This window comes from Ochotona princeps, chromosome 8, assembly GCF_030435755.1.
Source record: "Ochotona princeps isolate mOchPri1 chromosome 8, mOchPri1.hap1, whole genome shotgun sequence".
NCBI lineage: Eukaryota > Metazoa > Chordata > Mammalia > Lagomorpha > Ochotonidae > Ochotona > Ochotona princeps.
In genome coordinates, this window is record NC_080839.1 from 49,714,617 (window position 1) to 49,729,026 (window position 14,410).

The 14,410-nt window shown below is 39.8% G+C and overlaps 1 protein-coding gene across 11 annotated transcripts in view; it reads right to left on the minus strand.

The window, feature by feature from the left end:
- PPM1B (protein phosphatase, Mg2+/Mn2+ dependent 1B) overlaps positions 1–14,410 on the minus strand; it is a 65,469-nt gene that overhangs the window by 12,199 nt on the left and 38,860 nt on the right. For 7 of the 11 annotated variants that reach the window (XR_009245983.1, XM_058668002.1, XM_004582772.4 and 4 more), the window contains 3 exons: positions 13,529–13,646; positions 6,583–6,694; positions 6,173–6,230 (listed from right to left, as the gene is read on the minus strand). Coding sequence is in view for 10 of the 11 variants with exons in the window: in XM_058668002.1 (XP_058523985.1) it covers positions 6,173–6,230; positions 6,583–6,694; positions 13,529–13,646 (288 nt within the window). In the remaining variant the exon portion in view is untranslated. Of the gene's footprint in view, positions 1–220; positions 1,237–6,172; positions 6,231–6,582; positions 6,695–13,528; positions 13,647–14,410 lie in introns of those variants that run through there. The other 4 variants (XM_058668001.1, XM_004582771.4, XM_058668007.1 and 1 more) reach the window with 1 other exon arrangement.

The following is a 14,410-nucleotide window of genomic DNA, read 5'->3' on the forward strand; positions in this document are numbered from 1 at the left end:
ATGTCCAAAAACCCAAATTTTATACCACAAAATGACATAGGAAAAAGACTAGTCCTACTTTGAGTAACAAAACTTAATTTCATCTCTTTTGTTCATGAAAAAACCTATGCCAAAGTGTGCGAAATTTTAAATAAATACAAATTTGAAAGGTGTGTATTTCCAATATCCCAAGCCTAGTTATTTTTTAAAAAAAAGTTTAAAAATAAGTACAACATGCATAGATTATTCCACATCACATGCTTTATTTGGACGTAAACACTTAGAATTTCATTCTAAACACTTGATTCACATACATTTTGATGTGTATGGTTAGACTATACAGAATACACAAACCAAAGAAGTATGAATAATACATAGGTTTTCAAAAACTATTTCATAAAGAATACAGAGAAAGGAAAAGTAATCACACTTCAATTATCTCACAATTTCTAAAACTAGAGATATGAAATATAAACAAATCAAACAACAAAGTATCATTCTTGAAAAAATTACAAATCAGCATCATTCATTGAAGAACTAAAATTATGAAAGAAAACAAATCATAAAGCTAATTATGAACGTACTGTTGTGTAAAATAATATGAAGCAATATAATTCTACAGTAACAAGTTTTTTATAAAATACTGCAATCTCTATAATCAGTACTCTCTAATCCTATAGAGTATGAATTTAACTGGCTTTAATAATTGGTAGCCTAATTTCAGGCACACAGTGTGAAATGATAAAATTTTATCAAATTCAAAGATACTATAGTTAACTTAAAACTCTCATAAAGGTGTATGCAAAGGCCTTTTTAAAATCAAGGCTATATAAACCTAAGAAAACTAGTTTTCCAAGATTCAAATAACAAAACAGTTATATATAAATGCATACATTATATTTTCTAAGGAAAAACCATCAAACCAAAGATCACAAAAATAACATCAAAAAGTCATATTTTTTCAGCACTCCTGTGTGTCCCTGCATCTTCGTTAGAGCTGTCTAAGTCAGCACCGCCCCTTTCAGGGTCAGAATGACTCTCCTGCATTGTCACTGGGTCTCCAGCATCACTGTTGGAAGCAGCAGCAGCAGCAGCTGGGTCAGCCGGGCCTTCTTCTCCCTCTACTTTAGCTAGCCTGTAACTAGTCAGCATCTCCTCCAGAAGTTGTCGGTAGTTTCCCCTATGATTAATTCTCATTTGCCTGAGCGCTTCCACCAATTTTCCCTGTGATCCACCTTCCTTTGCTTCATCGGAGGCCTTTTTTAAGATTCAAGACCCCAGTGTCAGTAGACAAACTAGGATATCACATGTATGTCAATAATTTACAGCAAAACACTAATTTCTCTTATAAGTAATATAGTCTAAGCATGAAAACATTAATCTATGAATAAAGTATCAAATCTTACCTGTGTCAATTAACAAAACTGCTAATTATAGCATCTCAAAAGTTATCGTTAGCAAATTACCATTATGTTGTTCAAGGTTATTCAAAGTTTAATCTCCAACTTTCTATGCTTTAGAATGTAACAGCACCACAAGCATTTCCTAAAAGTGACTAACTAGTCAAAACAGCAATTGGCTACAATGAGTTAAAAACAGAAGTTAAATGCTGAAAGTGACAGGAAAAGGATGGAAGAGCAAGCCACAGAACATTAGATTCTGATTACTTTCTGCTAAGTAGTAAGACAGAAGACAGAAAATGTAACCTACATAAACACAGAATATATATTTTGGCAATATTTTAAAGATTTTGGGGATAAAATTTTATTTAAGCCCTTAAACATAGCGTCTTAGTTTAAATCTAAAAAAATTATCTTAGCAGCACAAGTTGTAACCACTAATCACTCAAGCTGACCATAGACTGATAAAATGACAACTATAAATACTTCCTGATATGCTATATTATGAAGAACAGAGTCATCATTTTTCAAATTCTAGCTAAAACCATTCATGCCAATTTTGAGTTTATATGAAAATGGAAACACAGGATCAACTTCATGGATACCATGAGAAAAAGCAATCGTATGAATGCAGAATGTAGGACATCAGTAAAAAAATTCAGTTCAGACCCTTCAAAATCGGTGTCAAGGAAAAGAAAAAAAAAGATGGGGAATGGAATTTGATTAAAGACTTGTTTAATGTGCTTGACTGATGATTCAGCCTCATTAAACCATGATTCAAAAGAACAATTTTAACAGAACTTTCAGGAATAACTGGATAAATTTGTGCTTCATGTAAGAAGACATGAAGCAAAGGTAACACAAATAAAAGCAATATTTATTAGAAAAATGAGAACACATGCCAAAAGCAGGAAATTATATAAGCAAAGCTTGTCCCGTGTGCTTTGGGATATGTAAAATGCCTGAAGTGAAACGAAATATGTTTATATAAAATAATAGGTAGTGAAGTAATAATTGTTTCCTTTAAACTTTCCAAAAAAAAAAAAAATCAAATTATCCCTTTTTGTGAAGTTTGCTATGTTTTAGGAACACAAGTGTGCTGTTACGATTTTTCCTATTTCCCCTCCTTATGTCTTCCTATTTTAAAAATAAAATGTCTCCCTGAATAAAATGTAGCCATGAAATATTAAAATGGAATAGGGAGATGAGTGCATTCTAATAAAAAAAAAAACTTACTCAGTCTTTAATTGGATCTTCCATAAGGAAATATTCTACCTTGTGGTATATTACAAAGACCTGATGTTGGGCAGCTCAAGAAACTCCTCGGGCCCGGCGGCGTGGCCTAGCGGCTAAAGTCCTCACCTTGAACGCCCCGGGATCCCGTATGGGCGCCGGTTCTAATCCCGGCAGCTCCACTTCCCATCCAGCTCCCTGCTTGTGGCCTGGGAAAGCAGTTGAGGACGGCCCAATGCATTGGGACCCTGCACCCGCGTGGGAGACCCGGAAGAGGTTCCAGGTTCCCAGCTTCGGATCGGCGCGCATCGGCCCGTTGCGGCTCACTTGGGGAGTGAATCATCGGACGGAAGATCTTCCTCTCTGTCTCTCCTCCTCTCTGTATATCTGGCTGTAATAAAATGAATAAATCTTTAAAAAAAAAAAAAAAGAAACTCCTCAAAGTGAAAACCCAAGACAAACATAGGGTCCTTTCAATTAAAATAGTGTCCATAGGATGGCAAACGAATCTGCTTCTAATACACAGCTGTCTTGTGCAAAGAAGTGATTATCAATCTTAATGCAACATCAGAATCACCCACGGAGCTTTCTACATTATACATAGGTACCAGAATTCTACTTCAAGAAAAACAGGTTAAGAAAATCTGGACTTTTTTTCTTTTTAAAAAGCCCGATAGGTAATTCAGCCAGGGTTGACAACACAGACTTAATACTATTAGTCTATTTGGAGGTATATTATTGATAATGTTGGATCAAAAAACTTGCATTTGAGTATGTTTTGGTGGTTTCAACAGGAAAAAAGCAGCTCCTCCTTCAACTGACACCTTTATTATTACAACAATCATTCGTATTTAACAAATTTCCTCTTGTAGTGATGGTCTGAGGAAGACTACATGTTTCTTTAAACACACAATACAATCAAACCTTTCTAATGGTTGGCATCACAATCACTGAATTGAACTTCAGCTAATGATATCATTTAAAAGTCACTTTATCTAAAGGCAAATCATATTTTCCCAAAACAATATTACAGCAAAATATATTTTCCTGATTGTGTACTGCATAGATAATGGACGACTAAAATCCTGTGCTGAACCATTACACTGAACCATTACATACGGGACACTAGGATGCAGTTGTTGCTTCCAGCCTGGCCAAATCTGCTATGTGTAGTCATTTAGAGAATGAAATAACGGAGTGCAGACCTCTAACTCTGCCTTTCAAATAATAATAAGCTATTAAAACAAATACTATAAACATCAGCAAAGCAACCTATTGTTTGGGTTCTTGCACTTTCTTTACCTGAACTCATAAAGATAATATCTGCAACCTATTATTACACAGCTATTATAACAATTAACTCCACTTGCAACTAATCACAGGCCCCTTCAATTAGACTGTAAATTCTTTGAGAGTATGGACAATTTCATGTTATTTTCCATATCCTCCTATAACTAAGTAATACTCTTTTTTTTTTTTTAATTTGCACTAAGAATTGTACATACACAATCTCATTTAAGCCTTACAGGTATTCTAAAATAGATACTCAAGCCATCATTTTTACAAGCTACGTAACTAAGGTTCAGAAATTTAACATTATTTGTATATATAGACAAGTTAGAAAAAGGGTACTCACAGTCCTAAAAACTAAAATATAAAAACATAAAGCAGCATTGATGTGCATTGATATGTTTACAGTAAAACAGAAAAGACTGCATATGAAATTTAATGTGAAGAGGCTATGGAAAAAATAAAATAAATAAAAATTTTTTAAAAAGAGGCTATGGAAATCCTTCAGGTTTTTGTCTTCATAATTCTTTTTGTTACTTTACTGTTGTTTAGTTTTTTAATTTATTCATTTGCTGTTAGGAAGAATTACTTTGTTATTTGTATAGGAAAGTCAGATTTATAGAGAGGAGGAGAGACAGAGAAAGATTTTCTGCCCACTGGTGCACTCCCCAAATGCATGTAATGGCTGTAACTGAGCCAATCTGAAGCCAGCAGCCTCCTTCAGTCTCCCACATGGTTGCAGGATCCCAAGGCTTTGGGCCATCCTCTGCTACTTTCCCAGGCCACAAGCAAAGAGTTGGAAGGGAAGTGGAGCACCCATATGGGATCCCAGCTCATGCAAAGTGAGGATTTTAGCCACTGGGCTACTACGCCAGGCCGTCTCCACTATTCATAGCCACTATGTACAACAGCCTTCTCTTTGAAAACAAAACAAAACAAAAGCCCCCAAACACTTTTTAATTGATCTTGCCAAATGGCCGAGAAGCAATCAAATAAATTTAGGGTTATTCAATATTTTTTCACACCTTGCTTTAAGTAAAAACAGACCATGTTAACGAGTTGAAAAATTCGGCAAGAAATCAAATTATATCCTGGTGACGTACTTTGAAACATTAAGAAACTGTGATGATTCTATGGCTAATCATGAATTAAAAACATCCAGCGTAGTAATCAAAGTAGCAGCTATTGCTTAGAATCTATGATTTAGCTGAGGAGCAATTCTGCCTCTCAAATTATCCATATTATTTTAGTTATGTCAATAACCTATTCACATCTGCTTGATTAGGTTTCTCTAAATGATAACATGACAAATCTACTTAAAAATTAACTATTCTTGTTTGACTCACTTTAAATTGTACTGACTGTGAAATTCTACTTTTTGCCAGGATATTTTCATTGTTAAGGAAAAGAAATTACTGAGCACTAATAAATCCTAAAAAAAAAAATCACAAATGAGATAATGCATTTCATTTGTACTGGGAGGTTTCTCCCCCTCAAGGTATGTGAAAAGGAGTTTAGAGATTTGCAGCGTGAACCTATTTTTTTTCCCCCAGTGAGCTTCATTACTAAGTTTGGAAGTCCCTAGAAGATTTGGGGCATGCATAATAAAAATTAGGCCATTCATTTTTAGATGTCCAGAAACTTGCAAACCTTATGAGAAAATGCTTATATTTGAATTACCGTTAAACTGAATATAATTAGAAAAGTCATTTTTTTCATTTGTTTTGTTTCCTTGTACTAATACAAAAACAGAACAACACATAAAGGAACAGTTGATAGCTCATTAGTATCTCTATGGAGAACAGAGAAGGAGGTATGGGGATAAGAGCTTTGTTCTAAGTACCACAGGGTAAAACAAAACTGGTCATTTCAGTTCAATACAATATTAGATGTTTGAATGAGGCACACAGATGAACTGCAAGGAACGATTATTAGAATAATCACTGTCACTGGTATCAGGCCAGCAGAGAAACAGATCAACACAATCTTGCTTCAAAGTTAAGGCTAAAGGAAGAAGCGGAAGGAAGGGCAGACATACTGGGAAAAAGCAAGGACAGCCCAAATGAAAGCTACTGGATACCAAAATAGTGGACTATGACACGGATGTTTATCTCTATCTACATCTCAATAAATTTCCTTCAACTTTTAATGAACTCTTTAAAATGAAAAGCAGTAATAACTTGAGCAACTTCATAGGGTGAACAGATTCAAAATCAAGTATTTTTATTGTAAAATTACTTCAAATGATTAGGAAGTAAAATAAAACTTACCCCATCACTTTCTCTATGCGGATTCAGTCTACTATAAACAGCTTCAATAACATTGCGTCTAAAAAACATTATGTTTTTGTTTTATTACATAATTTTAACTCATGGTATTTTAAATACTTTGATTACACTACAAAATTAAGTCATACAAATTCTGCAAAGGATACTGTTTCCACATTTCACTCATAATTTGATCTTGCACAATCTATTTATTATCAATTAACAAGGCACGTTCATCCTCAAAATATATGGTAAATAATTTTTAAAAAAATCTTGGATGAAGTTTTGGAATTCTTCTCCAGTATTATAAACATCAACCCATTTCATCTAAGGATACCCGACATACTTCTAACTTCTTACCCCAAATTATTTAATTACTATTTATAAATGAACTCAAAATGAGCTCTACTTACTTGCCAGCGAGACCTCCTCCAGGAGGCAAATTTGGGATATTTTCTGCAGACAAGATGCGCATGACATGGGCAAGATCAGGCGTTCCTTCCTCACCAGATTTTTCCATAATTTCTGCAGGTTAAAAAAATTTTTCCCTAAATCAATGGGATAACTCAGTCTTCACAAAGTAAACAACAAGTACTATTTGGTAGTAGCTATTTTAGACTAAATCAATAAAAATTACTGCAACAAGGAGTGAAAAAGTAATAGTTCTTTTCATAAAGACATTCATTTCACTATTATTCATAAAAAAAACAGAGCAAGCTGGATGTCCAACAGTAAGAGGAGAGTTAAGAAAATTTCAGTATAGCTCAGAGAATAAAAGACATGATAATCATTAACAAAGAAATTTTTCTAAACACAGTAATAGGTAAGTGGGAAAACATTTTTACTTGAGTGAAAATAAACATAATATGGAAATTCCCAGAAAACAAAACTACTGGACAGATAATAAACAAAAAGAGGGAAACTAAAAATCAATTTTTAGGTTTTGTGATTACTTAAATTGATTTTTTTCTTTTTTTTCATATTTAAAATACAGGAAAATAATCATAGCTTTCACTAATGCTTGAAACAAAATCATTCTCGGTGAGTCCCTGGTTGGGGCCGTCTTCATGCTTGGAGCTCTGATTCCAGCCACCGCCTACACCTACACGCAGTGAGCTGCCACCTGGACTGCCCGAGCTCCAGAGGCTGCTCCCTTCATGGTGAGTACACCGAGGGGGGAAGGTCTGGAGAATTGGGCAGGCCTGGGCCCCACCCACTGTCATCATTGTGCGGTGGATGGGATTGGGCAGGGGCGACCTTGGGGTCTGGGAGTTAAAACTTCCAGCAGCCTATTGGCTGCTGGTGGGTACCAGGCCGGGCCATCTTCATACTCACAGCCCTGATTCCAACCACCGCTTAACCCTAGGGCTGAGCTTTGGGGTTTTAGTTCTTTGAATTTCCGCTTAGGTAGCTCCACATTGAGCCCACTGTGCTTCTGGGATATGAATCAATCCTAAAGATTTGCAAAGACAGAGTAACTTTTCCTTTGAAGGTAAGCGAGGGTAATGTGACTTGGTAGGCCGGAGGAGAGGGACCAGATGATCTTTATGGATAACACTCATATACCAAACTCCATTAAATCCTGTGTAGAACGTGTAATCACTGAACCATGCTGACCACCAAACACCAGCCCATGCAAAAGCTAAGGCTCGGGGCTTGTCCAGCAGAATCATATCCCGTTACCTGACATGATGATGGATCAGGAGACAGGTCACATTAGGCAGGGCCATGATATTAACTAGCACACGAGAGAACCACATCCAGGGGTACATTCTGTGGGGGATGTGTGGGGCAAACCCTATGGAAATACTAGCCCCACTAGTTAGCTCAAAAGTTGGGGTGGTGATGGACTAAGCTAGGTGTGACCAAGAGCCTGTCAACACTCACAGGTAAAGGAACCCACAACAGTCTGGACTGGTCAAGGCAGCAGCACCCAAATGTGCAACCTGAATCGGGTGTGGGGTGGGCCGGGCTGCAACGTTCACCAGCTCATACAAGGCCAAATGGAAGTTCAGACTATGCCGGGCACTGGCCTAAAACCCACAGGCATGAATGAGAACTGGGTCTGGGAGTGGGTCAAGTGGAGGAACTTGGGAAACTCCCCTGGCAGGTCATAGCTTCTGCTGGTGAACACATGATCCAGACCTGGGGGTCGGACAAGCTGGGCAAAGTAGCTCCAATGGCTGGCTAATGGGCGGTTTTGTAATGGAATGGGGTGAACTGAGCAGGACAGAGCAAACCTTGGCCCACAAGCAAAATTAGAAACCAGGATGGAGCGCAGGTCATGCCAAGGTAGGCTCTTGCACCTACTCGTCTGCGTGAGCCACAGCATCTAAGGCAGGGACTGGGATAGGTGAGGGGCTGTGCCAAGCTTAGTCAGAGCAACCACTGGCATGCACATGATCTATGGCTTGGAACAGGACCGGTTGGGAAGCTAAGGGGACACCCTAGCTGGGTTGAGGTACCCACCAAGGAGCGCATGGGCTGGAATGGGGGCTGTGTTCTGATCAGCATACGGTTGTAGTCTCCCTTGGCACAAGTGTGGACTGGGACTGAACGCACCAAGCTGGGCTAGACTCTAACACCATCTGGTGTCCTGGAGGACCAGGGTAGATGTGGGATGGACTAGGATAGGTCTCTGCCCCTACTGAGCCATATGTGAACTATATGTGGGTATGGATGAGCCGTGGCTGGGCTGAAACATCCAACAGTAAAAACCAGATTGGATTGAAGGCCAGTCAGGAAAGGCCACTGTTGCTGCTAGGACAGGAGGTGGACTAAGTAGTGCTGGCTCATGGACCCACTCGTATGCGCAAAATCTGGCACTGGGAGAGGATCTGTTGGAGGAGCCTGGGCAACTCCTCTGGCAGGACATAGACTTGGCAGGTAAGCCCAAGAAGCATGATAGGAAACAGCCCAGAATAGGCCATGGAAAGTATCCCACTGGCATACATTTGGAATGGGTCGGGGCAGACCAGGCTGAACCAGTTCACATCAGTCGCTGGTGAATCTGAGCACCAAAACAGAGTGTGAGTAGAGCCAGATTTGTTTGCAACAAAAACCAGTGCACGTTATGGAATGCCAAGGTGAGGTGACCTGTACCAGATCTGGCTGCAGCACCCAAAAGCACACATGAGAACCAGGAGGGAGGGGGCGGAGCCAGCAGGGGGAATGTCAGGGGTACCCCTGCTGGACAGCTACTCCCACTGAAAAGCATGAGCTGGGTTGGGGCTACAGCACCTGTAGGCTTCATGTGAACGAGATCAGGGAAAAGTCAGGCTGGGCTAATTGTTCCTACTGGTGCAAACAAAAATCAGAGTGGGTGAGGGCTGGTTGGGCTTAGCTGCAGCATCAGCTGGCAGAAGCTGGCACTGGGGGCGAATTCTGTCAAGTTAACCTGCAGAACCACCTGGAGAGTGCATAATCTGGGAGTGGGAGTGGTCTGCTGGTGAAATAGTGGGCACTTCCCTTTTGGATTACCACTCCCACTGGAGGGCATGAAAACCAGGACAAGGGCAGGGTGGCTAGACAGAAAGGCACCCAACAGCATCTGTGAGGGCTGGATAGTAGAGCTGGTTGGGTTGAACTAGGCTTCAATGCTCAATGACATGTATGAGAGCTGAATGGGATGTGGGACAGACTGTACTAGTCTGCTGCACATAATGGCAAGCACGGGAACCAGGATAGGGGGCGGGCCTGGTGAGGGTTATTGTGGGTTGCTCCAACTAAGCTGCAGCTTCCACTGGTTTATGTGAGGGCTGAGTGTGTGCTGGGCAGAACCAGGCTGGAATGCAACACCCATTGGTTCCAGTGGAAGACAGGGCGGGAAACAGAACCGACCCATCAATTGCAACCACAAGCTGACTGGGATGATGGACTGTGCCGGGACCTGTACTTGCAAGTACACACAAGAACTTGGTCTGGGTTCACCTCAAAGTTTCTTTAGGGATCCCCTCAATCAAACTGCTGGACTCAGATCCCTAAACATGAAAAGACAGAGGACAGAACAAATCAATCTACTACCCCAGCCATATGTTGGCAGTGAAAAACAGGGCAAATGGAGACTCTAAGATGGACTATGTCAATCAGAGGATTCCTCGGCAACCTCATCGTGCTTGGAATAGCGAGACTGGCAGCGATTCATAACTGTTGAACTATTAAAACCACTTGAGCAAGACCCTCAGAGCATGCCCCACATCGGGGACCTGGGATGGGTTGAAAACTGGGTGAGGCTACTCTCTTTACCTCCCCCTTTACCCCAGATAGAGAAAAAAAATGTGGAAATGATAGTCTTACCCACTTTCCTGTGGCCCTTGAACCTTTGAGCCCTAATTATGTAAGGTTGTCAAAAATAAAATAAAAATATGGAAAAAAATCATTCTCAAAAATCAATCCGTGGGGCCTGGAGCAGTAGCCTAATGGCTAAAGTCCTCTTCTTGTACCCCATGTAGGCATAGGTTCATATCCTGGCTGCCTCATTTCCCTTTTCTTCCAGCAAGCCGTGTGGCTTGGGAAAGCAGCCAAGGATGGCTCAAAGTGTTGGAACCCTGTACCCACATGGGAGACTTGGAAGAAGCTCCCGATCAGCTGATTTCTGGCTGTTTCGACCATTTGGGGAGTCCACAAGCGGATGGAACATCTTTCTGTCTTTCCTTTTCACATCTGCCTTTCCAGAAAAAGCAAAAAAAATTTTTTGAATATATTTATTTCGGGCTCAACACTGTGGCCTAGCAGCTAAACTCCTCGCTTTGAATGCACTGGTATCCCATATGGGCACCGGTGCTAATCCCGGAGGCCCCACTTTCCATGCAGCTCCCTGTTTGTGGCCTGGGAAAGCAGTCGAGGATGGCCCAAAGCCTTGGGACCTTGCACCCACGTGGGAAACCCGGAAGAGCTCCTGGCTCCAGATTGGCGCAGCACTTGATGTTGCAATCACTTGGGAGTGAATCATCGGATGGAAGATATCTATCTCTGTCTCTCCTCTCTGACTTTGCAATAAAAACAAATAAATCTTTTTTAAAAAATTTAAAAAACATATTTATTTCAAAGGTGAGGGGATTACAAACCCACATGGGCCTCCAGTTAAGATCACAACTCCCTTTTAAGTCTGCTCATCTCTTTGTGCCCCAATCAGTAAAGCAGCCTTCTGCTCCTAGATACTTTTGGGTATGGAACGTATGTTTAACTCCTAAGTCACCTTTAGGCTTCAACTTTGTTACTTTCTCCAGTCCGTCTTTGATCCAAGCCTAGAGTAAGCGCAGTACTATGTGTAATACCATATTCCTACACACATCCATCAATTTTTTTTTTTAGAGATTTATTTATTTTATTACAGTCAGGTATACAGAGAAGAGGAGAGACAGAGAGGAAGATCTTCCATCCGATGTTTCACTCCCCAAGTGAGCCGCAACGGGCCGGTGCCCGCCGATCCGATGCCAGGAACCTGGAACCTCTTCCAGGACTCCCACACGGGTGCAGGGTCCCAAAGCATTGGGCCGTCCTCAACTGCTTTCCCAGGCCACAAGCAGGGAGCTGGATGGGAAGTGGAGCTGCCGGGATTAGAACCGGCGCCCATCTGGGATCCCGGCACTTTCAAGGCAAGGACTTTTAGGTGCTAAGCCACGCCGCCCCATCAATTTTACTATATTCCAGACTTCAAGCTTCATGAAAACAGGACTAAATTTTCCTACCTTAGATGTGCATCTCCACAGCACATGGTTTTTCATCTTGTGCACTACTAACAAAAACTTTAAACTACACAAACGTTTGTTGTGTGAGCTTTCCAGAACAGAATGTTAAGTAGCATCCTTGGGTACTAATAACCAGACGCTAATGGCAGCTCACTAATTCAAATGCTAAAAATGTCTCCAAATCCTCCTGGGGACCAAATCTCTCCCAACTGAGAATTACTGCAGTCTAGCACATTATCCATCAATTAAAAAAAACTGTTTATTTTAAAAAGATTTATTTATTTTTATTGGAAAGTCAGATGTACAGAGAGGAAGAGACACTCCACAAGTAGCTGCAACTGGTCAAGGCTGAGCCAACCTGAAGCCAGGAGTCAGGAGCTTCTTCTAGGTCTCCCACATGGGTGCAGGGTCTCAAGGCCTTGGGATCCTCTACCACTTTCCCAGGCCACACCCAGGTAGCTGGATGGGAAGTAGAGCAGCTGGGATTCAAACCAGTACCCATATGGGATCCCACTGGTGAGGACTTTAATCAGTAGGCTACCACACCGGATCCATCCATCAATTTTTACATCCTACCACTAGTGTCACTGCAGTCCCATAAACTATCACCAGCCACCTTCATCAATGCAAGGCTTTTATTTGGTATCTTGGCTTCCTGTCTTGTTCTCTTTGTATTTTACAGAGATCCTTTGAAGTGAAGTAGGATCAAGTTAGCCTTGTGCTTAAATCTTGCTATCGATTACCATCAAAATGTGAATGATGTCCAAAACCCCAAGTCTGGTGTATAGAATCCTACATGATATGCCTCTGAATAACCTTTCTCAATCCTATCAAGTCAATTTAGCCACAACTCCCTTATCCTTAATGTTTCCTCATAGTAATTTTCCATCCACTAATCCTTCTCCTTGCTAATAAATCCCTACCTATACTTACTGACATTTACTTCCATTTCATTCCACAACTGCAAGATTCTACTACAGTCCCTAAGGCTCCCTTGAATAAATTTTGCTTTACCATATTTAACAAGGGTCTTGTGCAAGTTGTAACAATAGTGACACTTTTCCTGTGGTAATCACACACTCAAAATCACAAATCTTCACATTTTAATTTTTGCAGTTACTAAAGCTACTTTATATAAAAATGACTCATAATCAGCCAAATTCATCAAGCATATTATAATCAGATTTTCCCACTAAGATGCATTTAACTACAAAAAATATAAAGCTATAAGTATTAGAATATATAAGGGCATTTCAAAAACTTGCACAAAATAGAATTAAAAGTTTACTTAGGCAACAAAATTGATATATCAATGTATAGATTTTAATAATACATTTCACATAAACTTATTCTAGATTTCAAAAGACTAATAATCTTGAGTTGGGCAAACAATTTTGACACATAGAACAGAGTCAAGAACAGAACTGACAATTTCACAGAAGTTAACTGTGCATAGGTTGAGCGTCCCTAATCTAAAAACAAGGCGTTGGTGCTCAGACAGTCCTGCTTTTGAAGCATCTCAGATCATGGGTTCAAGTGCCCGAAAAGGCCTTTGTATTTTTTAATTGTTCTACTAAGGGAATGCTTGGAAGAATCACTTGATGAATGAAGAATGTCTTTCCTTCACTTCTTTAAAAAAAAAAAAAAAAAAAAAAAGTAGATTTCTTACCTACAACCCGTGATTCCAAGTGTTTATCCAATTCTGAATCTTTCTTCACTGCTTCATCCGAGACCTTGGGGGCATTTGAAAAGCAAACTAGTACAATACTCATGTTATCTCGACTTCCCTGTATATTAAGAAAAAGGAAGAAAAATCTTTTTAATAACTCAAGATTTTATTTGTTCAAAACAGAGCTAATTAAACAATTAGAAGTTTAGCGTTTCAGAATGTATATATTCAACACATTTAGTTTTATCCCAAAGAGCTATTTAAAAAGCACAACCTGAACAAACAAGGTGTCTAGGGATGGGTAGGTGTGTAGCTATTTGGGGGTTTTAATTGAGCATAACCACTCTTATCTATCACCATTCCACAGCCTGAGAAATAAAGATATCTTCATACATATTAAGTCTTCCATGCTCTGTGTTTCACTCAGGATTATGTATTCCCACAGTGGCTTAGATCCAAAACGCAGCCTTTCAAACATGTGCAAATATTTTCCAGTTAATTAACTTTCATTAGTGAAATGCCACAATTCTACTGAATTTAACATAGCTAAAAAATTACTGATCAGCAGGATATGCAAGAAACTACTGAACAACAGCATGCAGGGAAGAGATACAGCTTCAAACAATGGAATATAACTGGACAGTTGCTACAACTGTACAGGTCAAGCAAAAACACAATAAAAATTTGGAATATATCATGGACATTCTACAAATAAAAAAATCAAGCACCAGTTTTACATTAATGATTTTTAAGATTAGTTCATCTTACTCATTTTAAAGACAAAGATTTCTCACTCAGTAGCTTACTTCTCAAAAGCTCACAACATCTGAGGCTGGGCCAAGCCAAAGCCAGGAGTTAGGAACTTACATCGAAGTCACCCAC